Source organism: Zingiber officinale, chromosome 6A (genome assembly GCF_018446385.1).
Source record: "Zingiber officinale cultivar Zhangliang chromosome 6A, Zo_v1.1, whole genome shotgun sequence".
Taxonomy (NCBI): domain Eukaryota; kingdom Viridiplantae; phylum Streptophyta; class Magnoliopsida; order Zingiberales; family Zingiberaceae; genus Zingiber; species Zingiber officinale.
In genome coordinates, this window is record NC_055997.1 from 36,168,498 (window position 1) to 36,194,681 (window position 26,184).

Genomic DNA, 26,184 nt, shown 5'->3' on the forward strand with positions numbered 1-26,184 from the left:
TCCGGGCTCGTGCCATGACAATATCAGTGAGGTGGGTAGGGATCAACGCGGGAACTGGTGGAATCCTTGGAGTTGGTGCTACAGGTAGTACTGCTGGATAGACCGGGGGAGGTACTCCCGGTCCTACTGCATAAGCTGGAGCATGTACCACTGGTGGTATTGCAGGGTCGATATGAGTGGCCGCGACTGGAGGTACGATAGTTGGTGGTACCGGAAATGGAGCAACCAGTATCGCTGGTGTGGGTGATGGGTACACTGTAGGCACTGGTCGCGCGGGTGCCGCTAGTGCCGGGTACACGGTAGATCCAGGTGGCGGTGGTGACGGGTACGCCGCAAGCTCTGCTAGTGGAGGTATCGGGTTTGCCATGAGTGATATAGTGTATAAGGTATAGGTGGGTACCTCTAATGAAGCCATCGGAGTTTGAGAGCCCGACGCACCCGCAGTATCTTGAGTTTGTCCCTGACCGACAAGCTCAATTCCAGTAGGGATCTCTTGCGAGTCCATTGCCAGAGATTCCAAAGTCCTCTTACGTGTCCGTCCAACACCACGTCTCGCAAATACTGTCCATGTAGATCTCCTCATATCTGTTAAGTTATAACTCAGATATTACTACAAGTAACAAAAATTATAAAATTACCTTTTTACTTATTTGTCGTCTGGAGATGTTCCGTCGCTGTTCAGTCCCATTTATAACCTTGGAATTCCGTACGAGAAAATTGATGGAAACTCATACAAATTCGAAAAATAAATACTCAAGTTAACTAGCAAACTTGGGCTAACTCTCAAATCCAGAACACGAAAAGTAGGTATCGTAACCCGCTCTGATACCAAAAAAATTGGTATCAGGTTAACACACAAAACCAAAATACAAAAACCAAGCATCAGAAACTTGGCTTTGATACAAAATAAATTGTCACGCCTTGGGGGAGTCTCTGCTAGAAGAAATTTCGACAGCATCTCCCCTATACGGGTGACAATCTAAGACATACCTACAAGCCCTCTGGGCCACACAAACCTCGGCCAACACAGCTGAAATATATATATATATATATATATATATATATATATACACACACAAGCACCCACACAGTTTAATAGTAAAAACTAAGTCTAAGCAATGATAAGGAAATCATCTCAAATATCCTACTCAACTACACCCATAAAACTCAAATCTTATATCCTACTCAACTACACTCATAAAACTCAAATCACCATCATACATCCAAACCTACCTCTTCTGTCGTCCGGGTAAGCATGTAGGAAGATATACCAAATGAAAACCCATCGATAATAAAGGATCATTCAAGATCCAAAGTGCCAAAAAGACATGAGTATGAAAACATAGATGATAACATAATAAGAAAACCAAAGAAAAGATCCAAAACGAAAATCCTCGCAATCTGGAGGGGGAACTAGTGACTGGAAATCCTTTGGATAGTCTCAACCTAAAATAGTAATATCAACGGGGTGAGTCAACTCCTAAGTGGATAACTACTGACATGCATAGTAAGAAATAACAACTAATAATAAATATGTGTACAGTGTCATAGATATATATCATATGAAAAATGTAAAACTGTAAGGAGCAGGAGTATCTATACTAACTAGGACCTGGGTATAGGGATAACAAGGTCGTCAGACCGAGAGTATTATAAATCCTGTATGCATGTCAAACATATGCATCCACCAAATATGCAGCATATAAAGTGTAGCAAACACAAGCAATAAATGCAGTCAGTGCATATGATGCAACATGTCCTGGTCACCCCTGACGCAGTCAGCCATCTCACACACGATGGTGAGATCGAGTGGGTAGGACTGTGATAACTGTGCACTCTGCCATCACTACTCCTGAGTGACCGAATGGATGTGATAAAGTCAGAGTACACCTATCCTCCTTACCCCAAATCATAAGTGGAGGAGCTCAATGCTCTCATCTCCCTGAGCTAGTCTAGAGGAGGGATCCCTGTCCTACTACCATGCTGTGTCACACTACCTATGAGTAGACCAGCAGAGCCCTTGACAGAGCAACCTATTGCAACACACCCTGCCTGATAAAAACCACTAACCCATGAGTGGTTATGTGTGCAGATCCATATAACTGGCGATGTTCTCAACAATAATGGAGCCAACAATCGCACAACATGCAATCATGCGAGATGATGTATGCCACTAAGCATGGAAATATCCTGATCCTATCCATCCCTACAAAATATGTACTAAAAGATATATGGATCAAATAATATGATCTAGGTACACAAGTCAGGTATGATAAAATAAATCAATGTCCTGAACATAATAAGGCATGGTATGTCATTACCTTAAGGACATAAATAATGGAAGAAACATGAATGCAAAAACAGGTAATAAATACAACATGCTCAGGTAATAGATAATGACATACCAATGTAGAAATGAACATAAATATTACTACCCGTTAAATATTACTATGCATATCAAATGACAATATCTTAAAAGATAAGTCAAAGTACCCACCTCCAATGTAGATCGAGCTAATCAACCTCTATATCGAAGTACTCATCCCGAATCTGAATCCTGTAATAACATACATCTAATTTAGCTACTCTAACTAAATCAACCTCCTAATTCAATTTGGAAACCCTCTTTATTAATCATCCTTAACTAATCATTGATTAACTCATCAACCCAATTTGATTAAATCAGGTTTAGCCAAATCTTAACCCATCCATAAACAAATTAGATTAGGCTAAGCATGAATCATTTAATCTTTCCTAATCATAATCCATAATCCCTTACTCAACCAATCCAGTATAATTTTAACTGAAATCTTACCCTATTACCAGATAGCCCCTATTGACCCACTACCAAGAGGAGTGGTTGCTGGAGAAGGGTAGCTGCTAGTGGTTTCTTGCTTATTTACAGCCGGAGCTCGATCACTGCCGAAATGGCAGCCGAACTAGTTTGATATCGCTGTCCAACATGAATATGCATGCAACTCAGCAATCTAACACTACATCTCCTAGACTAGAGGCTAGGGCCCGCAAATTACCTTATGTGTGGTAGCAAGTTATCTGCTGCCAGAACAATGGTCGAAGGTAGAGGACAATTTCAATGAATCTGGAAGAAAGCTCAGTACTGGATTGTGATCAGAGAAGGTGAAGGTAGCAACGATGTTGGGCATAGGAGGCGGTCGGCGCTAGGGCAGAGGGTGGGGCGGTGCCGACATCAACAATCGGGAATTAGGGTACCAGTGTCGCAGGATCGGGAGTAAGGTCGACGATCGGCGTCGAGTGGAAGAAGGGAGGCGACACTACTGCTTCGGGCTCACGAGGGCATCACCAGCCGTGAAGAACTGCTCCAGCGACGAAGAGGAAGAGGGGATAAAAAAACCTAAAGCACGAGGCAGGGGAGGAGAAGAATGGGAGGAATCGGGAGAAGAAGAAGAGGCGTGAGGCTTCCCTTGGCCACTTCTTTTGTACTGGAGGGGAAGAGGAGGCGTCACGGCGATGGTTTGGGGAAGCCGAAAAGGGTCGGCATTGCAACAGGGAGAGGGCGTCGGGAGAGCTTAGGGCACGCGGTGGGGGAGAGGAAAGAAAATGGAAATAGAAAAAGAAAAAGAATAATAAGAAAAATCAAACATCTCCTCGCTTAAATGGGGTAACCTAAACAGGCTTTCCCGTGGCCCAATAATTGATCCCCTTGAACTCGTCATACGAGCTCCGAAAAATTCTCAAAAAAATTCCTAAAAATTTCTTAAAATTCCTTTATGGTTATTCACCCTTTTTTTTTTGGCATTTTACAGCCCTCGTGGTCCAGGCACTCAGAATGCCAAATTTTATCTCATCACCAAGCTGGAGCATGCTGATTGGACGGGCCTACGTCACGGTCCAGGCGCCAGGAAGGGATCCAAGGGCCTGGAACAACCTATAAAAGTAGCATTCGACCAACACCTCAGATACAACATTCCAAGCAACTTTCACTTCTTCTTACTGCTGTGAAAAAGCTTCCTTGACGCTCAAAAGCTGCCCCGATGACCACTGCCTTGAAGATATAAATTTTTGAGTCATTGGTATTCTTTAATTTTTATAATTACTTGTAATAATTGTACTTGTACTCCTTTCGATTGATTAGTGATTTCCCATCGAAAGCACTCTCACGTGCGGGCGTTGGAGTAGGAGTCGCCACAAGCTCAGAACCAAGTAACTCTTGGTGTTTGCGATTATTTTGTTGTGTTTGTATTATGCTGCCTTTACTCTTTTCGATTGCTTTTTAAAATGAATGTGAAAGCCACGAGCGCTATTCAACCCCCCCCCCCTTCTCTCTAGTGCAACGATCCTACATTTCTGCCATTCTGGTCTTCTTGACCCATTTAGACTTTTGTCTGGTGTTTGGTCCTCAAGAACCATCACACTACAAGAAAAAAGCCTAACAACAACGGTTTTTCACCGTTGTCGTAGCCTATTTTGAACTTTTGTTAAAGGCCGTGTTGTTAAAAGGGGTGCCCAAAGACAACAGTTTTTAACCGTTGTCTTTGAAGGCAAAGACAACATTTTTACAACAGTGAAAAACTATTGTCTTTTCCTTTAAAGACAACAGTTTTTCACCGTTGTCTTTGAGCGTCTACCTTTAATAACAGAGTCTTCAACAACAGTTTTAAACTATCTATGACAACGGTGAAAAACCGTTGTCTTTTTTAGAAAAAAAATTAAAAAAATTAATACACAATTTTCCAATATTATAAATCATTCAAAATACTAAATATCAAAATAAAATTTAATATACAATTTTCTAACATTCAAAAATAATATCTATAACATTCTGAAGAAATTTCATAAGCAACCAACAAAATTTCATAAGCAACCAACAAAATGATAACACTATTAAAACAAAGGTAGAACAATATAACACAAGATTTTCTACTTAGATGTCGGTGAAGAGGAGGGATTGCAGCTCCTAGTGCTCCTTAATTTGTTAAAGTCTCTTTATTTTTTTAGCTTGTCGGCATTCTTCCCAATACTCTTGAGGACACCTAAAAAGAGCAGAATGAAATTATGCAATCCTGTGCACAAGAACTATGTAATTCTAAGTGGTGGATCATGTCTGTCACAAGTTCGCCACTAATTTTTTTGACCATTATGCACAGATTGTAGACAAGCATGAAAATAAGCAGAACCATAAATATAAGCGAATAAAGGATACCTTCCAATCTTCTAAATCTTCTTTTCTGGTTGGCCTGTCTCCTTTTCCTCTCTTCTTTTGTTAACTCTGCCTCTTCTTTGATGTTTCCTTTTCCATGAAAAATCTCCTCAGGGGCAAGGATAGTCGCATCTGAGACGGCCAATGGAGCAACCTGCAAAATCATTGTATTTCAGTGACTCGAAACTGTTTTTACCATAAACTAAAAGACAACTCCAAAAGATATTTTTACCTCTTCCATTGCTAGAGCAGGTACATTGACTTGTATAGACATGTCCTCAATAACCTACATCATAACTTATGGTCAATCAAGAAATAAATACTTAAAGAATTAAACACTTGATAAGCTTTATTGCTAACCGGCTTTGGAGCAAAATGGAAGTGAGACAGTGCATCCAACTTTAAGGAAATCTTTTTGAATAGCATTGTTCCTGCAGGCATAAAAGAAAAAGTGTATGAGAAAAGCTGAGAAGCTACACAAGCAGCCAGATGTTATCGCAGATCAATACAATAGATCTAGTGGATCTGTATTATTAACAAATTCATATTGCAGATATCCCAATGTCAGTTTTTTTTTGCTATAAAGTAAAGTCATTATATGCATCAGTAAGAAAGACATCTATCGATAATATAATCTTCCATCAGGACTTCTGAGAAAGTTTCCCAGGCAAACAAATAGAAAGGAGGGAAAACCCAAAGAGCTTGAGAGGTTTCAATATAATTTCTCAATAGTGAGAATACAACATTTGTAAGGAGCTTAAAGAAAATGCATCGATGAAGACTTATAAACTGACACCTAAGACATACAAATTCTCATTCTCATCAGCCATCAATCACTAAACTATGATTACTATCCTACCAGCAGTTGAAATTAGAAATTGAAAAAAATACAGATAATTTTGGTAAATATAGCTACTAATTGCCAGGGTTCAGTTTGAATTTTTATGACAAAATTTACCACATAGGAATAGTAAATAAGTGGACAAGTAAAATACCTCAATCTTAAGTTTATCAGAAGCAGAAAGAAGAGCTGGAGCTAGACCCGTCTTCTGCGCATATTCTTCCTAAATTACAAAAAAAAAGGAGAGAGAGAGAGAGAGAAGTGAGCATAGTCTATGTATCACGCATTAGCTGATTAATAAAAATGATTTGCATGAATGAAGCAGCGAACCTCATATATCTCAGCAAGACCCTTCTTACTCTTATTTTCATCCTGTTAAAAAGTCCATTATGACATTGTTCCCACTTAGAAGTGTTCAATTTATATATCTTAATGTTGCCAAATTTAGACAGAACAAGAAAATTACCATCTCTTTGGTCTCCATAGGGGGTTTAGATGGCAAGATAGGTGCTCTTTCAACGTCATCAAAATGACCCTGGAAGCAATCATAAACTTGAATTAGATTGTCTGATGATGGCACAAAAATAGTATCCACAATCCTGGAACTGACACTGATTAACTAGACTTAAACTGAATCTTTTATTATTAATTTTAAAATAAAGATGAACGCTAAGACTAGGTATGCACAATGACCGGTTAGCCAGATTGGATAGTTCATCTGCTAAGAAAATTACCATCAACAGAGGATAAATACTTTTGTAAACGAAAGTCCAAGAATAAAATGTTGTAAAGATAATTACTTAACACTTCTGTTAGATAAAAAAATATAAATTAATTCCATAAGTTTGCCTAAACATAATGCTAGAGCACCGAGAAATGCACTTCCTAAATGTTGTTAAATTGTAAAATGAGTGATTTCAGCAAATAAACCTACTCTTGACAAACTATATGTATTATCACACATTTTCAGTAAAAATCTTACAACAACTAGCACATTTAATTGCTCTGCTTGCACTATTGTACAGTCACAAAGAACATTCTTCATAAAGCTAAAATCTAACTTTAGAATATCTTAATCATTTTAGTAAGGACTGAAGAGTGAAGAGCATTAGTTGATCATTAAAGACAAGTGATAACAATTTTATTCTGCTCTTTTTTATGAATGACTATGCACATTGGTGGAAAACAAGTATCAAATTATGCTCTTTTTTTTAGGCAATTATGCAATCCTGTGAACTGTAGGCATATAAAATTTTGGTTTTTCTTGTTGGCAGGAAGATGTGAAGTTGATGCATGACATGGGCCTGGATGCCTACAGATTCTCTATCTCCTGGACCAGAGTCATTCCTAGTCGACATTCACCTTGCAATAATTTATTTTCCTGACCAAATAGTTTAAGCATTACATGATTCTAATTGGTGCCATGTTGCAGATGGTAAAGGGCCAATTAATCCAGAAGGGGTGCAGTATTATAATAACTTGATCAATGAACTCAAGAAATATGGTACAATTAGAATAGTGGTCATACCTTAACAATTTTCAGTCACAATTTTACCAAACTGTGTTTGGCCGGCAGGAATTGAACCTCATGTCACTCTTCTTCACTTTGACCTCCCCCAATCTTTGGAAGATGAATATTTTGGACTCTTGAGCCCAAAGATTGTGTACATTTCTACTACAACCCTTTCATTTGCATCTCCTCAAATAATGTCTAAGATAGTGTCCATTGTGATGCAGAGAGGACTTCACTGCTTATGCTGATGTGTGCTTTAGAGAGTTTGGGAATAGAGTGAAATACTGGATCACTGTCAATGAGCCAAACATTGAACCCATCCTTGGCCATGATCTGGGAATATTTCCACCAAATCACTGCTCTGGTGAGAAGGAGGCAACAAAGATGGCTGAAAGTTGAGGCGACGAGGAGGAGGCGGTGAAGATGGCTGAAAGTAGAGGCCGCGAGGAGGAGGTGGCGAGGCCGAAAGTTGAGGCGACAAAGAGGGTGGCGAGGAAGGAGGCAGCGAAGAGGGTGGTGAGGAGGGAGGCGGCGAAGAGGGAGGCGACGAAGAGGGCGGTGAGGAGGGAGGCGGCGAAGAAGGCGGTGAAGAGGGTGGTGAGGAGGGAGGCGGCGAAGAGGGCGGTGAGGAGGGAGGCGACGAAGAGTAGGGTTTTGGGAAAGAGACAGAAAAAAAACAAGGCGTAAACAACACTTAATAGACAGAAAAATGACGAATGAGAAAAAGTGGCGAAAGAAAAAACAATCGCATTCAACAACACTTAATAGACAACGGTTTTTAAAAACCGTTGTCGTAATCCTAAAAAAGCGCACATAGACAACAATTTTAAAAAACTGTTGTTGTACCCTTTAAAAACCATTGTCGTATCCCCAAAAAAACATAAATAGACAACGGTTTTTAAAAACCGTTGTCATAGGCCAAAAAAATTACTAAACGGCAACAGTTTTTGTTAAAACCGTTGTTAAAAGGCAAAAAGACAATGGTTTGGTATAAAACTATTGTCGTTTGAGTGTTGTTGAATGACGTTTTTCTTGTAGTGGAAGATCACGTTAATTCAGTTTACAAACTTAACAAGAATATCAAATACATGTGTTTTGACTTTAATCAAGTATTGATATACATCAAAATACAAGTTTGATTATTAGTGCATTCTGCACTAACATTTACTTCTTTTGGTGATTAGTTCGATGAAGAGCGGTCTCACTCTTATTCCAATTGTTAGGACATGTATAGAGCTAGGGGGTGAATAACTTCAATCACTTCTTTGAACTTGATTTTCAACGGAAAACTTGAACCAATGCTAACACCTTCATTTTACTCGGTATCCACCTCTTTGAGATGACTAATCCAAGAGTTCACTCCTCATTCTCATAGATGCACTATAAAATCTCCTTCCCTTAAATAAATATTTGATCCTCTCTTGACCTACTTGATTTCTTTTTCACATATTATCAAACATTGAAATTCAAGCTCGAGCCAACTCGATCGTAGTCAAATTGGTCAACCTTGACTTGAGGATGATTGCACCAACATTTGAGATATTGAAATTCTCAGCCGCTAGTGAATTATTCTCCAATACTTCTCAGTTAGTAAATCCTGGCTACAACCTTGTAAGGTTAAGTCCGTTTAAATTGAGTTCTACCATTGTCTCCTATGGGTATAGATCAGTCAATCCTCATTGCTCACTAGATGCTTACTTTTATAACTTGACTTTGTTTCGAATATCTCTTCCTTCAGGTTTCACGTCCTTCAGATGCAGTCAACCCACCGACTCCTCTCCATAACATCTTTCACGTCTTTGCCTGTGAAGTCTGCTTCCCTTGATTACCAATTTTGATACCTTATTGCTCCTCATCCTACCGTCCTTCACTATGCCTTATGTAATTAGGGGGTTAAAATGAGTCTCGTTTAAACTTGTTTATTTATTTAATGATCTTGTTTATGCTTGTTTATTAAAAAGTATTTTATTAAGGTCAACTAATAGAATTGTTGTCCTTGTAAATTAAATTTATCTAATACATCAAACTTATATTATTTTCTTATTTTTAAAATACTATAAATAATTCAAGAATATAAATTAAGAGAAATAAAGTTTAATCAAGTTTACTAGTGTTCAAGTTTGTTTATTTTATATAATCTTTTATTAATGAACAAAGATAAATAAAGTTTATTGAATTCAAGCTTGTTCATAAATGTCTGTTTTATGCTACAATTGCTACCATGAATGATCTGTTTTATTTACATCTCTACATATTCTTCAATTTTCATAGATCTCAAGCCATTAAATGACTAATCTGATTGCACTAGGTCAATATTATAGGTCTACTTTAGCATAGTCACGTTCCTCATCTTGTGATCTCTCTATTGTCCCATTACATCCTTCTTCGATCCCCTAACTTCCAAACCATTGAGTGTGTCACTTTGACCACACTAAATCGCGACCTTTTCATGTTTTATGTGTGTTCCTGTAGTTCTTATACACTTAAAATCATATTGAATTATAAAATAATGTATAACTTAAATCCTTTATCAAACATTAAAATTCAAAATCAAAGAAGTCATAGAAGATACAATGATGTATGTAGTTTACATACACATTTATGCATATTTTATTACATATCCATGGTTTTATCTTGATGTATGTTTTATACTTTTGCACTCCTTTTATCATTATTTCAACATATTTATTCTTTTGGTTTGGAGATCTATTTTTGTGCATTTTGTGATAATAGGAACACTTTTGGAGTAGAAACGAAGCGGAAATGTGCTAAGAACGAGCTTGTGGAGAAAATGGCAGAGCAGGGCCATGCCTTTTGGCATGGCCATGCTACTTTGGCCGAGTACAACGAGAACACGCTCGTGCCCCCATACATGTCCATGTGAAATTTCCTGTGGCCAACAATTCCAGGCCATGTAGTTCTACATGGCCGTGTGGTTCTTCTAGAGCTCAATTCGAGCAAGGTCGTGCTTGTTGGCACGACCATGTCTCACCTCCAAGGATCAACTTCACTCAGGCCATGTAGATTCCACACGGTCGTGCGCTAGTTCCAGTAGTCAATAGGCTTTGGCCGTGCCAAAGGGGCACGGCTCATGGCTGGGGCGGTGCTAGCCTATAAAGAGGGGTTTCTTCCCCAAATGAGAGGAGGAAGTTTTCTCTTTTGAGGAAGACGATTCAAAGCTATGCTCCTGGCATCTTGGAACTTTAACTCGACGATCCAAGGACAGATTCCAGTTCTCTATCTCTCTATTAGTAAGGATTGATCCGAAGATCACTCATCGACACTCATTAAGTTTCCTTTTCCTTACTTTCTTGATTTAGATGTGGAGATTAGTGTTCTTTATCTTTGAGATCAATTTTCCTCTTGTTATGGAGTAGATCTTTTGATCTAGGTGTTGGTCGCTACTCGGAATTCCATTCTGCTTCTCCTGTACAAAAATTTTTACAAGAACAAAACTTTCCTAACAACCTATGTGTTCCTCATGAGTTAAACTTAAATTGGAAATGGAACTTAACATTTTTACTTCAAGTTTAACTCATGTGTTCTTCAGTAATTAAAACTTGGATTGCAAACGATACTCAACATTATTAATCCAAGTTCATCCCATGTTACAAAAGTTGATTAAATATCTATTTCAAGGATTAGCTTCCAGGTTAAACATGGCGAGACACTTGACCTTCTTGGGTAGGGGATCATCCACCACTTCCTAGACAAAGCCTTTCAAAGAAATTGGATATTTAAACTTCTTACAGTAACCCTAGGTTTAACTACAGAGACCTCAATAGAAGCACAAGATTAAAACACTAAATCGAAACACAAAAACGAAACACGAAATCGCTAGCCTCTTGTGTTGGTATTTCAGGAACCATACAAAGAACACAAACTAATTAATTTGAAGCAGAAACAATTAATTAGTTATACCTTTCTTTGTAACTAAAGATCTCTTGATCTTTTGCTGTATTCCTCTCTTTCTCTTGGACGTCGTGTGGGCGACAATCTACCAAGATGAAATCCACCCAAACAACTTCTTCTCCTCCAAGAAATTCGGCCACCAAGGGAAACCAAAATAGGAAACTTCCTACTCTTCTTCTTCCTCTCCAAGCAACCGGCCACAAGAAGATGCCACTTGATGTGTCGTTGGCCCTAAGGAAGCAAAAGGAAAAAAGAAGGGGAAAAGAGAGAGTGTCGGCCACCAAGGAATCCATATGAGCGGCAATAGATAAAATTAAGAATCCGGATAGATTTAAGCATGACTACCGGTGAAAGGTTTCCTCATAATCGATTCCCTCTTTCTGAGTATACCCTTTTGCAACAAGCCTTGCTTTGAAGGTTTTCACCTTCCCATCTGTCCCTCTTTGATTAGAAATCCGAATAAATGTTCATTCAATAAATGTAATTCTTATTACAAAATAAATGTTCATTCAATAAATGCTCATATAAAAAGCTAGGTTTTTAGTATACATCCTAACACTAGAGACTAGGGAGTAGATGTGAATATAGATTTGTTATAAAACTCTTGGATTATACCAATGCTCTATTCAAATGATACTTTCATTCTTGTTTTTATTAGATCTAATGTGTATGTGTGGTTTTGTGCTTATTTCTCATGTTAGATTCATTTGATGGATGTGTGTGGATTGTTATCTTTGCAAGGCATGATCTCTAGATTGTATGACCGGGGGTTATAATGACAAGGATTATATTTCCTGTTAATCGAACATCTAGGATTGATTTAGATGAAGAGAGGTATTTCTCCCACAAGGGAGATCTTAACTTCTCTTAATAGGTTTTTCCTAATCCCATGTACATAGATGATCTGAGTGACTTAGGAATGTATGACCGGGGGTCATAGTGATAGAGATTCTCTCTTAACCAGACTTCTTAGGCTACTATCTTCATTTAGGTGCATTAGATGATAATAGGGATAGCACTCCGACAGAGAGCCACGGATTGGTGTTGGTACATTGGTTATGCTTCTTACACGTATGAGAGTTGATGATAGGAATGGAAGAGTCCAAGTACATTAAGCTCCTTCATTTAGAAACTAAAACCCATAGAACCTTTTACCAAGTAAGAATTCCTCAATCCTCTTATCTCGAGTTTATTTTCTTGTGTTTATGTTATTTACTTTTATGCAAGAAACCCTTTTCCAAAACTTGTTAATTTAGCTAATTCAAGATGCAAGTCTTTAGGTGTTCCCAATCCCTATGGGATCGATATTTTTATTACTGACGATGTAGCCATGCACTTGCGACTTCGTAACAAGTTTTTGACGTCGTTATCGGAGATTGGTCTAACACTTATTGATTGACATTTAGAGTTAATCTAAACTCAATTCATCTTTTCTTTTTGTAAATATACTTACACATGTATCTTGCATTTTTTTAACTTCTATTTCTACATTTCACTTATCTTGCATTTCATTTTCTATTTCTAAAATTCTTTTTTTCTCTACTTTTAAATTTTCTGTACTTTAATTCTTTGAATTTAATTGATTAGTATTGCTCTTGTATGTATGAACTAATATTGTTGAAAAATTATATCCTATTGATCCTGAGATTGATAGGAAATTTCACAAAAGAAAGAACCTGCAAAAACAACAAGTGGAGTAATCACATTCAAAAATGGTAAATAGGCCTCTCACGGACTATGCACTGTCTTATGCACATGGCTTGAGGTCAAGCATCATGATACCAGCCATTGAAGTTAATCATTTTGAAATAAAGCATGTAGTTATTATAATGGTGCAACAATACCAATTTGGGAGAGGACTCCATGAAGATCTAAACCAATACCTTGAGGTCTTTTATGAGATATGAGGGACTATGAAGATGAATGGTGTCCTTACAGATGCCATCAAACTAATGTTGTTTGGCTTTTTTTCAAGGGATAGGACTAAATTGTGGCTTACTTCCTTACCGATTAATAGCATCAGATCTTGGGAGCAATGTGATCAACAATTTCTTGATAAGTTCTATCTCTCCAGTAAAATTTCTCATATCCAGAATCTGTTGGTACAGTTTGCACTAATGGTTTAACTCAGATTTTGATGAATAACAAGTAAGTTAAGTTAGGTTTTGTTGTAATTCAACCACTTAATTAAACATGCAGGAGAAGTCCAGATCGGTTGATGGGCTGACTGGATATCTGGCAAGAAATATAGCTAGGTCAACGGGTGACCAGATAGTTGGTACGAAGTCCAGACAAGTCGACGGACTGACCGGATGTCTGGCAAAGTGGTAAGTAAAGGTAAGTCACTAGAGGAGAGTGACTAAGTAAGTATGCATCCCGGTTGAGGGGACAGTAGACGTCGGTTCAGTTTATGTCCATTTGGGATCCCTAAACTAAGACCCTGACTAGTTCCTGATCCTGGGAGGACAGGAACTAATTATTATTCTTTATTATTGATTGTTAGTGTTCTAATACTTGTTTTGCAGGTTATTTGGACTAACATTATTTTGCAAGAGAAATAAAAGGGGAGCAAATTTGCCTTCAAATGAATAGTATCCAAAGGCGCCTTCCATGGCTATGAAAGACGCCTTTCTCATGATGAAATTTTGACTTCACCGTAGATAAGTGCCGGGCTATTCAGGATCGAATTTATCATGTTGAAGGCGCCTTCAACTGCTATGGAAGGCGCCTTCCATGCCTTGTATAAGTGGGTCTCGAGAAGGCTTCAAAACAGAACAGATATACGAATTACTACGCATTCGATTGGGCTTCCGACTATTTATGCTTCCTGCTGCTACTCTAGAAAGTCTGTCTGCCTTCAAGCTATGCTTCTGAGATGTCTGATCATCTTCGGCAGATCAACAGCAACACACCAAACTCTCCAACTTGTTGGTAACCTGTTATTAGTGTTGCATTTTTTTAATTCTACTGCTTTAAAAGGAAAACGTAGGTTGTTACACTGTTCCTATTCTTGTACTCGATTCCCTCTTCCGGAGGTACCGGAAGAGGCTTATAGTGAATCGCCCATCGATAGGTCCGTGGGATCTGGGTCTTGGAGTAAGAGTTGTCGAAGGCTCCGAACCAAGTAAACCGCTCGTGTTTTTTTGGTGTTGTTTGTTTCTTTTCCACTGCGTTCATATACTTTAAAATTTAAAAAGATAAGTAAAGTTTCTAAAAATCACATGATTCACCCTCCTCTCTCACATGCACATCGATTCAACAAGTGGTATCAGAGCAGGTTCTGCTTTGAATTGGTGCAACCATCAATCAAGCCAGGGGGAATTATTTTATTTTCTTTTTAGATTTCAGTTTTTCGTATTTTGTTTGAATTGGTAAAGTTTACCTCTTTAAACAATTCTTTCTCGTTTGGTTTTTACTCGAAGTTGGTACAACACAACTCGAGTCGTCAATATTTCTTTTTTTTTACTTCAAACTCTATTAATCCAAGACCTTGTCTTGAGACTTTCCTTCTGATTTTTTTTTTGCAAAAAAAATGGATCACAAAGAGATGCTCAGACGAAACGTTAACAAACCACCACCATACGATCAAGATTTCAACGACTGGAGGCAAGGAATGGAGTAGTTCTTGGGAAGCAAAAATATTGACTACTTGTTGATATTAAAAAGGGCTTCTCGGGACTCAGAGTTGAATAAAAAGGTAATTGAGTCAATTTATACTATTTTATCTAACAATATTTTATGTAGATTAAAAAGGTTCAAGAATGCATATGAGCTTTGGTCTCAATTTATCAAGCTTCACGAGGAGCCATTGAAGCTAGAGGAGCAAGTCAAAAGTGAATCCAGAATCGAGTCAAACCCAACAGAAAAGACTACAGAATTAAGAGTTGCGCTTAAAGTTATTAATATTTACTAAAATACCCCTATTAGTAACAGTTTAAAAAATATGCATGTTAATTTAGATATTTATGAAAATATATATGAAAATAGTGTATTTGACAATACTTCCAAAAATACCCCTAGGATATTATCTGATAAAAAATCTAATTAATTTAAATTTTTTAAAAATTCAAAAATAATTAATTACCCTAAAAATGCAAATGATGATCAAATCAATATAGACAAAATCAACATATTTCTTAACCCAACATTTAATAATATAGATAAAATCAATTTGAGTAACTCTACCCTTGAGAAAAATTCAACTAATAATACTAAAAATATAGTTTTACACAAAAATAATTCAAAGAAATTAACAAATTTAGAAAAGTTAAATATTAATCTTAAACATTTAAATTTAAACTTAAACAAATCTAAAAATTTAAATGATAATAATGACAAAGTTAATATTGATCTAAATAAAATTAATAAATTTCTTAATAAAATATTTAATAATCTAAACAATATCAAGATAAATTCAATTCAAACCCAAGACTATTTAATTAATAAAAATTTAAATACGAAAGATAATTTAATTGATTTAATAAATTTAAAATTAAAAATTAATAAAAACTTAAATAATCTTTTAAACAAAGATAACTTAACCTGTTTAAAAAATTTAAAATTCAAAATTAATAAAAAGTTAAATATTAAAGATAATTTTTAAGGTAAGATAATTTAACCAACTTAATTAATTCAAAATTAAAAACTTGAACTTACATTACAATTAATTAAATCTTAACTAAAAATTTGATTAACCTTAATTAAACAAAACAAAAGTTCAATAATTTAGGAGGCACCATACTAGTTGATACCTCCAAAACAATAACTTATCCGACAGGGTAATTAGGACTAGTTTAAAAAGGGATAAAAGTTTAACTTGACCAACGGTACTGGTGAAGTTGTTTGGATGATAGTATGTTAGAGAAACTTTGTCTATGCATGTCTAGGAAGATATGACTTCGACCTAGTGCATTTGGCTTAGTGGAACTAACTGAAGCTACCCCTTACGAATCATAACTAGTTGACCAAAGTTTTGTACTAAGTTCAGTGGATATGACTATTTAGAAAACCTTAAAGGCATGATTACCCTAATGATATCCATGTGACTCACCATAACCCAGAAATTTATCCAAAGAATATCTATTTGTTGAGCCCAAAGCTAAACTCGAATCTAACATAGAGTTAAGCCCAACCCTAAAAATTTCATTTAACTCATCTCACCAAATTATAGATTTCTTGATTGAAAACATAAATCTTGCAAGATGACTAAGATTTTAACTTTGAAATAACATTAAATTAAATTAAATTAAATTAAAGAAAATTAAATTAAATTTGATTACATCAAAATAAATATTAAATTAATTAAACACCAAAATTAAAATTAAATTAAACTTAGGTTAATTCTTTTAAGAATCTTTTAAAAATTATTCTTTTAAAATATTTTAAAAATTATTTTAAAATTATTCTTTCAAAATCTTTTTTTTTAATTCTTTAAAAAAATTATTTTAAAAATTATTTTCAATTTTTTAAAAAAAAATCATTTAAAAATTATTTAATTTTTTAAAAAAATTCTTTAGTTTTTTTTACTTAATTTAAACTTAAATCTTAATTTAAATTTAAACATAAATTGTATTTGAAATTCAATAATTGTTCATCTTAGTATCTATTAACTTATTTGAATTAAGTTAACTAATAATCAATTAACTCAAATTTTAATTAGTTAGTCCTAATTTAATAATTCATTCAATAATATAAATTTTAATCATTTTGATCCATTAATAAAATTTAATTATTGTAAATTATTCAACTTAATTACTTTCCATAATTAATTCATTATTTACTAATAATTCAAAATAATTATAACTTATTTATTAATTCAAATTAAGATTAAATTATATTAAACTATAGTTAATCCTGATTAATAAGTTAATCGGAAATTTACCTATTAACTCATTCTTAACTTAATACATTAACATCTGATCTATTACTCTAAAATTATTAGATCAGTCAATATGAAAACAATATTAGACATTACTTAAATACAACTCAATCTAAAATTCTATTTCTAAATTCAGAATAACTAAATAATCCGTGATTAATTGATGATTCAAGACATTAATTAATCAAATTTAATTCATGATTAATTTTAGATTATTTAAGTTAGAATTTAAAAAAATTCTTTTAAAATTCTTTAAAAAATTCTTTTAAAAAATCTTTTTAAAATCATTTAAAAATTATTTTAAAAAATTGATTTAAAAAATTATTTTAAAATCATTTTAAAAATTCTTTTAAAAATTATTTTAAAATCCTTTAATTATTTTAAAAATCTGTTAAAAATTATTTAAATCTTAGACACTTACTTAAAACTAATACTCTCATTTATCAATCAATTAATATAAAATTTAAGTTGATAAGTGAATTAAGAGTTAATCAATACACTTTTACTGAGTTAATAATAAATTATTGTATTTAACTTGAAACCTAATTAATTACACCCAAGGTTAATTTTTGATGATTAATTTAAATAATCTTATTAAACAAACATAAATGAATAATTATAATAAGTTTGTAGAAATACTAATGAAAATAATATATTCGCTGAGTATAAGTGTTACTAATACTAAATTCCCTAAATATTTAGGTAGAACTTCTTATAGTTAACAAAGATAATCAGAATATGCTAAGACATTGAAATTTAACATATCCAAACCTTAGTACAAATTAAGGAGGAGTTTTAAATTAAGGAGGAGTGTCAAATTAAGGGAAAAGTGTTAAATTAACGGAGAGTCTTAACTTAAGAGTAAGAAAGTTAATTATTACCTTAAGGGTATGAATTAAGTTACTTTTTTTTTCTTAAAATTATTTTGACAATCTTTTGAGAAGAATTTTCTTCAAACGTAATTTCAAACTTTTGAAATATTCACTTAGAAAGTTTTGAAAAAGGATTTTTAGAATATTTTAAAAAAATTATTTTTGTTTGGAAAACGTTTACCTAAAAATTTGTGAAATTATTTTTCTTACTTTGAATTTTTCTTTATATTACTTTAAAAATATTTCTTCGATAAATCTTTCTTTAAAAAGTACTTTGAAAGTTTGTCTTAAAAAGTTATTTCGTTTAAAAGTACTTTGGAAATTTTTCTTAGAAAATTCTTCTTTAAAATTACTTTGAAAATTAAAAAAAAACATTCTTTGAGATAATCTTTGCAATATATATATATATATAACAACCCAAATTTCCTCATTTTGAGTCTTAATAGTATTTAAAAATATTTAGAAATGCTATAGAAATATTCTAGTGATTTTTAGAAATTTTTAGAGTATTTTTATGTAATTTTTGGAGGTCGTTTGGTATTTTTACTAAACGAAAGAAGTTTCAACAAAAATAATGTCCAAGCCGAGATTCGAATCGGAGACCTCCGGCCGAGCCAACTCTTAAGCAAATCCGGCTGACCAAGTGCCCAAGCGAGCAATGCTAATTTAGAAAAGATAGCAAAATATATTTAAGTGGTAGATAGTTAACAGAATATTAGAGTTATAAAGGGAGAACTTAGGTTTTACCGTGACCTAAAAACCTTTCCTCACCTCCCCTCTCTCGCGCGGTGTCGGCGTGTTCGGGCGAAAAGAAAATGAAGCAAGGGCTTCTCCGGCGGTCGACCAAGGGGGATTTTTCCGCGAGCTCTTCTCGGATCCAAGCCCCTCTCGTCAAGAAGGAACGGTAGGCACGAGGAAGAGGTTGAGATTTGCAAGTTTCTGAACCCTAGAAGCCCTCCTTGTTCGGTTGTGAGTCCAAGAAGCAAGGTAAGTTGCTTCTCACCTGCAGTAAGAGTAGTTTCGAGATTAGATTTCTTCTTTTGTTTCCATTGTAGCATGTTTGAAGATTTTGATGCTCTATGAAAACCCTAGGATCGGTGGGTATAAAGAAGGGTGTTTGTGTACAGAATTAGGAGTTGTTAGAGGTTAAGAGTAGCAAGTACTTTCGGTTTTTCCTTCTGTACAACATTAGGATGGCTTGAAATTTAAGAGCAGCAAGTGTTCCTTGTTTTCTTGCTTTCGGTTTTTCCTTCTGTATAGCATTAGGATGGCTTGAAATTTAAGAGCAGCAAGTGTTCCTTGTTTTCTTGCTTTAGATTTTCTGTACAGCGTTGGGATGGTTAGAAGTTTAAGAGTAGCTAGTGTGCTTTGTTTTCCTTGATTCGGATTTTCTGTACAGCATTATTTTAGTAGATGGCATTCCTTTTTCTTGTGCTAATTGACTTGTCTTTACTAGGAGGATTTAACTGTTCCTTTTAATTCTATTGTAGCAAAAAGAATAATTATGTGTTAAGTTTACAGTAGCAATTGTTTATAGCAGTAATTTCTGTTTGGTTTGTTGCCGTGGCACATAACAAGAAGAATAATCATGTTTTGGTTCCTTGTATGTTCTAGTAAATCATCATATTCACGTATCAACTTTTGATAGCAGCAGCATTATTTTAGTAGATGGCAATTTTATCAAGCCTGTGTGCAGAAGTTTATTAATAGTATGCAGAAATTTATTAGTAGTATGCAGATTTTTGTTAGTCATAGTATGCAGATTTATTTGTTTGTTTGAACTGAAATTTTTTGGAACTTCTCAAGCACAATAGTTTTAGTTTGTTTAAGTATCCAATTTCAGTTTGTTTAAGCATTCAATCTTAGTATGTTTAAATGTGCAATTTCAGTTTATTTAAGCATTTCAAAGTTAGAATTTGTATGAGACATTTTTAGAGGTATTAGTGTAACGCCCGAAAAATTCTCGAAACTGCATTATAAATATTCTATGATTTTTCTGGGATTTTTAGATATTTTTCCGGAATTTTTCGAGTAGCGGAAGCAGCAAAAATAATTAGAACCACAAAATAGCTTAGGCGGGAATTGAACCCGAGACCTATGGTTTATGGATAATTCTAGTAACCAATTGAACCCAGCAGGGCTGTGCTGAAAGGAAAGGGAAACATTTATATTTGAGTTTAAGTTGGGCCGAAATACCCACTTAATATAAATAGGGAATTAATTAGGTGAAGGGTTATTTTGGTTCGACAACTTCTTCACCGAGACCTAACCTCACGCCGCTCCCTTCCTCTTCTCCTTCTCTCGGCGCCAACCACAAGGAAGACCTAGGGTTCTCTCCCTAGGGCCCCAAGGACATCTTCCGGCGATAACTCCGGCACGAGGACGCTCTCCTTCGCGAGGGGAACGCTTAGACGCGAGAAGATCGTCGAGAAGTCGTCTCCACCGGAATTCTAGCGAATAATATTGCAAGGAAATTAGCGTACGAGGTAAGAAACCCCTCACCTGCAGTATAAGTAGCTCCGTTTGGTTTTCTATGCATTAGTTTAGTTATATACAGATTTTTCGGACACATAGGGTGTATTTAACCGTCCTCGCAGGTTTAGGGATTTAGTGAGTACCTTTGGATGGGTCGGACACGTCTTTCCCCCTTCAGTTGGAGGTTTTAGATGTTGTCGGGTGCCTAGAGGTAGTCTCCCTAATAGAGGGGAGAGTTTAGGCACACTAGATGTTCGATTAAATGATTAGCTCAGTAAAATGCAACTTAGGTATTTTTAATAGCTCAGTAAATGCAATAGAAGCATTTAAAATAGCTTAGTTAGCCTTACTACAGCTTACATGAGACTACGGTCCAATGGGTGGGCTCCCACAGTCGCCTCTAGGTTTAGATAACCTAGCTCTAGGTTCAGATAACCTAGAAATAGCAAAATAAGCAATTAGTAGTTATGTTCAGTATTTTATTTTCAGTGGCACTGTACAGGATTAGATATCCACTGGGCTGGGCTCCCATAGTCGGTCCCTAGGTTTAGATAACCTAGTAAACCTTACTAAATTCGGGATTTGCAACCTCGGGTCTAGTTAAGGATGCGCGCATAACATGTACAGTTGCCGGGCCCACTAGCAGTATGATTATGTACTTTAATCTATTACATTATTAGTTTTCAAAACTCATAAAATCAGTTATGTTAGTTGAGTTTGATTCCAGCTTCAGGTTAGCTTCAGTTAGCTTAGTTCTCTATTATTGTTCTATGTGATTAGCCTGCTATGCCATGCTTCAGCTTACATGTTCAGTTATTTCAGTTTATGCTTGCAACCATAGTATGCCATGCCAGTACATGTTTTCAAATAGCATTCTTTAAAAGCATGTTTGCATCATTGCATGTTTTAGTGAGGTAGTTGGTTTCTTACTAAGCTTAAAGCTTACAGATACTATTTTCCCTTATACTGCAGATAAAGGTAAAGGGAAGATGGACTAGCAGAGGAAGCTGGAGGTCAATGCAGAGATGATGTGTGTGGCAGGAACATGGAATAAAAGATCCTTAGGGGATCTAGCAAGCTTAAACAATTGAACCTTTAGTATTTCTATTTTCACGCATTTTTAATTGTTAAATGCTACGAACTAGTAAACCATGCGTAATATCCAGTTTAGAATGCTAGCTTTATGTTATTAGAATATATTTTATGGATTGTATAAGTGAAATGTGAGATTTTGGCACGAACAAGTGCTGAAATCAGAGTTTCAGTGCGAAATCAGAAACTTCGATCGATCCACGGATCGATCAGAGTTGAGTTGTGCCACTGGATCGGTCAGCTGACCGATCCAGTCGTGAACAGAGAGTTTAAGGATCGGTCAGCCGACCGATCCAAATGCGAACAGAGGGTGCAGCAACTCACTGATCGGTCAGCCGACCGATCAGTGAGCCACTGGATCGGTCTACCGACCTATCAGTGCACTCCTGGATCGGTCGGTGCCGCATAAAGCAGCGAGATGGCTTGCTGATCGGTCAGTCGACCGATCCAGAGTCTTCTTCCGTGCCAGTGTCAAGCTGGATCGATCACTGGATCGATCCGACAGCCCAATCAATCCATGGGTCGATTGAAATGCCCGATTACAGCTAGCAGGTCATCCAAGAGGCATAGATTACCTTCCCTAGCATGTGTACAACTCCTAGGTACACCTAGAATATTAAGTTCAGTTTACAGTAATTAGTTTAGTAAAAATTTTAATCAATCCAGATTTTACGCAATAGTAATTTAGCACAACATTACGTAACGATCGGGCTCGCAGCCTAGTCAGTAGGAGGTGGGTCGTTACAATTAGCAAGTATAAGAAAGATAAAGTATAAGAAAGAAAAAGGCCAAGGCCTTAAGTAGATCCCAAGGTCAAGACTTTAAGGATTTTGGCACACAAGGTGCTTATTAAAATGCCGAGGCATTATATATTAGAAGTAATAAAAGATAACAAGTATTTTATTTTAAAAAGGCTAGTACCCGACTTCCAAGGTTGTCGTTAAACAAATCCAGGTGACCAATTCCAAGGTCTTGACCCTGGTAAGACCAAGGTCTTTACCCTCGTAGGACTGGTGACTAGCTACCACAGTCTCTATTAGGGAGCGTGCATTGGTACTAAGCCTAGGCCCAAGAAGAGATTGAGTATTATTTTGAAGTAATAAAGTATAAGTTTTTGGAACAAATGAAACAAGCTTCACTTATGTTTAGGGTCAGCAAGTTAGTTTCTTTTAATTCGAAGCAAGCAGTATTAGTTTTATTTGTTTCCTGATTAGTTTATTAAGCATGATTAGCCTTGTCTTCCAGCATGCAGTTTTATTCTTGTATATCATGAGTATGCAAATTTTAGTGCCTTGCTATTAGATGAGCATGAGTAGTTTACTTCTTACAGATTCAGTTTTTAGCATTGCTGTATTTATATGCACATTCAAGTTTTTGTGAGTTAGACAACGCTTACTAAGCATTCGCTTATAGTTTGCATTTCCTCTTACTGCAGATAAAGGAAAGGAAAAGCTATAGCAAAGGAAGGAGACAAGGAGGTGTTCGATGATGTGTGATGCCAGGACTATGGGAGAGACTTGGGGTATTATTAAGTTTCTGTGTTTTAGTGGTTAAGAAATATTTGAGATTGTACCTTATATTCATGTCATTTGAGATTATTCTTATTTTAGATCGCATGCTAAGATGAGTTTTGTTTAGTAAGTAGATACGTTGTGTTTGCATTGAGATATAGTTTCATATGTTTCTATTATTATGAGTTATATGTGCATGTTCTGAATTTAGAGTATTGTATTGTATTTTAGTTCTGCTGAACTGCATATACTCTGCCGAAATTTTAAGTTTTTGGGAAAAATTTAAGTACAGTTTGTTACACTAGTTAAGTAAGAGTTTATAATAGTTATGTAACGGACACCTTTAGAGAGTAGTGAGAAGGGTTGTCGTTACAATATATATATTTTAATTTTAACATTTGAAAATTATTTGCAAAAATCTCTTTTCAAAGTTAGAACTATTATTCAAATGAACTTAGTATCCAAAATATTTTCTTAAAAATATTTATTCCTCCCTAAAATGAACCTGAGTTTTTACCTTTGTAAAGTTTTATTTGAAAGCATTGCTTGCAAAATTCTAATTGTTTTGAAAACTGACTACTTTAATTTTTGTAAACTGCTTTTAAACAAACTTGAAAAAAAAATCTTGAAAATTTTTGAAAAAGTTTCACTTTTGCAAAAATTAATCTTTTAAAAGCTTCAATCTTGAAAAAGGTTCATCCTTGAAAATTTTGCTTGCAAAACTTATTTCTTTAAAGTTTCATATTAGCTATTTAAACTTTAAAGTTAGTTTTTAAGTTTAAAGAATTACAAGTATTTTTGCAAAATTTCATCTTTCGAGCTAATTACTTTCTCCATAACTCTGAACCTTGTTTTTTTTTGCCAAGATTTCACTATTTTTGTTTGAACAAGTTTTTGTTCTACTGTCTTACTTATTAACTCATGTTATTTTGATGAATATCAAAGGGGGAGGGTTAGGAGAATTAAGTTAGAAAACAAAATAAAAATCAGAACAACTTAAACCCCATAAATAATCAAAACAACAAAGCTAAATTACTCATATTTCTTATACTTATTTTGCATATTTTTCCTAACTTAACCTAGGTTATCATTACATCAAAAAGGGGGAGATTGTTGGTGTAATTTCCACTAACGGTCTAACTCAGGTTTTGATAAATGATAAGTAAATTAAGTTAGGTTTTATTGTAATCTAAATACTTGATTAAGTGTGTAGGAGAAGTCCAGATAGGTCGACGAGCTGAACGGATATCTGGCAGGAAATCCAGCAAGGTCAACGGGTCGATCGGATAGCTGGTAAGAAGTCCAGATAGGTCTATAGACTGACAGGATGTCTGGAAAAGTGATAAGTAAAGGTAAGTCACTAGAGGAGAGTGGCTAAGTGAGGGCGCATCCCGGTTAAGGGGACAGTAGGCGTTGGTCCAGTTTAGGTCCATTTGGGATCCCTAAACTGAAACCCTGACTAGTTCTTAGTCCTGGGAGGGCAGGAACTAATTATTACATTTTATTATTGATTGTTAGTGTTCTAATACTTGTTTTACAATTTATTTGGACTAACATTATTTTGCAAGAGAAAAAAAAGGGGAGTAAATTTGCCTTTGGAAGAACAGTGTCCGAAGGCGCCTTCAAGCAGTGAAGGAGCCTTCGTACTGTTCATATGAGGCGCTTTCCATGGCTATGAAAGGCACCTTTCTCAGGATGAAATTTTGACTTCGCCGCAGATAAGTATCGGGCTGTTCGGGATAGAATTTGCTAAGTTAAAGGTGCCTTCAACTGCTATGGGAGGCGCCTTCCATGCCTTATATAAGTGGGTCTCGAGAAGGCTTCAAAATAGAACAGATATACAAACTACTACGCATTTGATTGGGCTTTCGACTATTTATGCTTCCTGCTGCTACTCTAGAAAGTCTGTCTACCTTCAAGCTATACTTCCGAGACATCCGATCATCTTCGGAAAACCAACAGCAACACACCGAACTCTCCAACTTCTTGGTAACCTGTTATTAGTGTTGCATTTTTTTAATTCTACTACTTTAAAAGGGAAGTGTAGGTTGTTACACTACCCTATTCTTGTACTCGATTCCCTCTTCAGGAGGTACCGGAAGAGGCTTATAGTGAATCACCCATCGATAGGTCCGCGGGACCTGGGTCTTGGAGTAGGAGTTGCCGAAGACTCTGAACTCAGTAAACTGCTCATGTTTTTTTTGGTGTTGTTTGTTTCTTTTCCATTGTGTTCATATACTTTAAATTTTATAATGATAAGTAGAGTTTCTAAAAACCACATGATTCAACCCTCTCCTCTCATGTGCGCATCGATCCAACAGAATCTTATAGCAAGCTTCAGACAAACAGATTCAGAATCATTATTCGAAACATGAGATAGATTCAAAAATATGCTCAAGCAATGCCCACATCATGGACTTAAGAAGTGGTTGGTTCTACACACTTTTTATAACGACATCAATTATCACATAAAGGTATCCCCTGACTCTAAAGTTGGAGGGGCATTAATAACAAAAGTCTACATGAGGCCAAAGATATTATTGAGAGTGTAGCTCAGAACCATCATCAATGGGAGACTGAAAGATATGGAGGCTCCTTCTCTAGAAACCCTATCAAGGAATTAGGAAAATATGATGTGGCTATGATTACTCTCATATCTGCAAAGTTGGATGCCTTGACCAAAAAGCTTGAGAATATGGGTATTGACACAGTTAATGCAATTGTATGTGTGTGTGATTCTTGTGGAAGCATGGATCATGCTCAAGAAACTTACCCTCTGGGGCCATTTCTGCACAAATAGATCAAATCAACTTGAGCAGTGTCAATAGTAAGTTACAATCAAAGACAAAATAATCCATACTCTAACACATACAACCTCGAGGGGAAGAATTATCCAAAAGTTTCTTATTGA

At 35.6% G+C, this 26,184-nt stretch overlaps 1 protein-coding gene, 1 long non-coding RNA gene and 1 other non-coding gene across 3 annotated transcripts; 1 reads left to right on the forward strand and 2 right to left on the reverse strand.

Annotated features, from left to right (window-relative positions):
• Nucleotides 1–527: 527 nt before the first annotated feature.
• On the reverse strand, nucleotides 528–7,378 carry LOC121994752 (U3 small nucleolar ribonucleoprotein protein MPP10-like). Its single transcript, XM_042548682.1, has 8 exons — nucleotides 7,337–7,378; nucleotides 6,487–6,555; nucleotides 6,351–6,392; nucleotides 6,171–6,243; nucleotides 5,540–5,607; nucleotides 5,412–5,465; nucleotides 5,194–5,333; nucleotides 528–585 (listed from the first exon to the last, which is right to left on the reverse strand). Exons 1-8 carry the CDS (start codon nucleotides 7,376–7,378, stop codon nucleotides 528–530), a joined length of 546 nt encoding a protein of 181 aa, XP_042404616.1.
• A 95-nt stretch (nucleotides 7,379–7,473) lies between these two features.
• Nucleotides 7,474–7,797, forward strand: LOC121993875. Its single transcript, XR_006115457.1, has 3 exons — nucleotides 7,474–7,524; nucleotides 7,597–7,684; nucleotides 7,758–7,797. It is a non-coding gene; the product is annotated as an uncharacterized LOC121993875 (long non-coding RNA).
• A 17,788-nt stretch (nucleotides 7,798–25,585) lies between these two features.
• On the reverse strand, nucleotides 25,586–25,692 carry LOC121998972. The gene has a single exon (XR_006116748.1). It is a non-coding gene; the product is annotated as a small nucleolar RNA R71 (small nucleolar RNA).
• Between the last annotated feature and the right edge of the window lie 492 nt (nucleotides 25,693–26,184).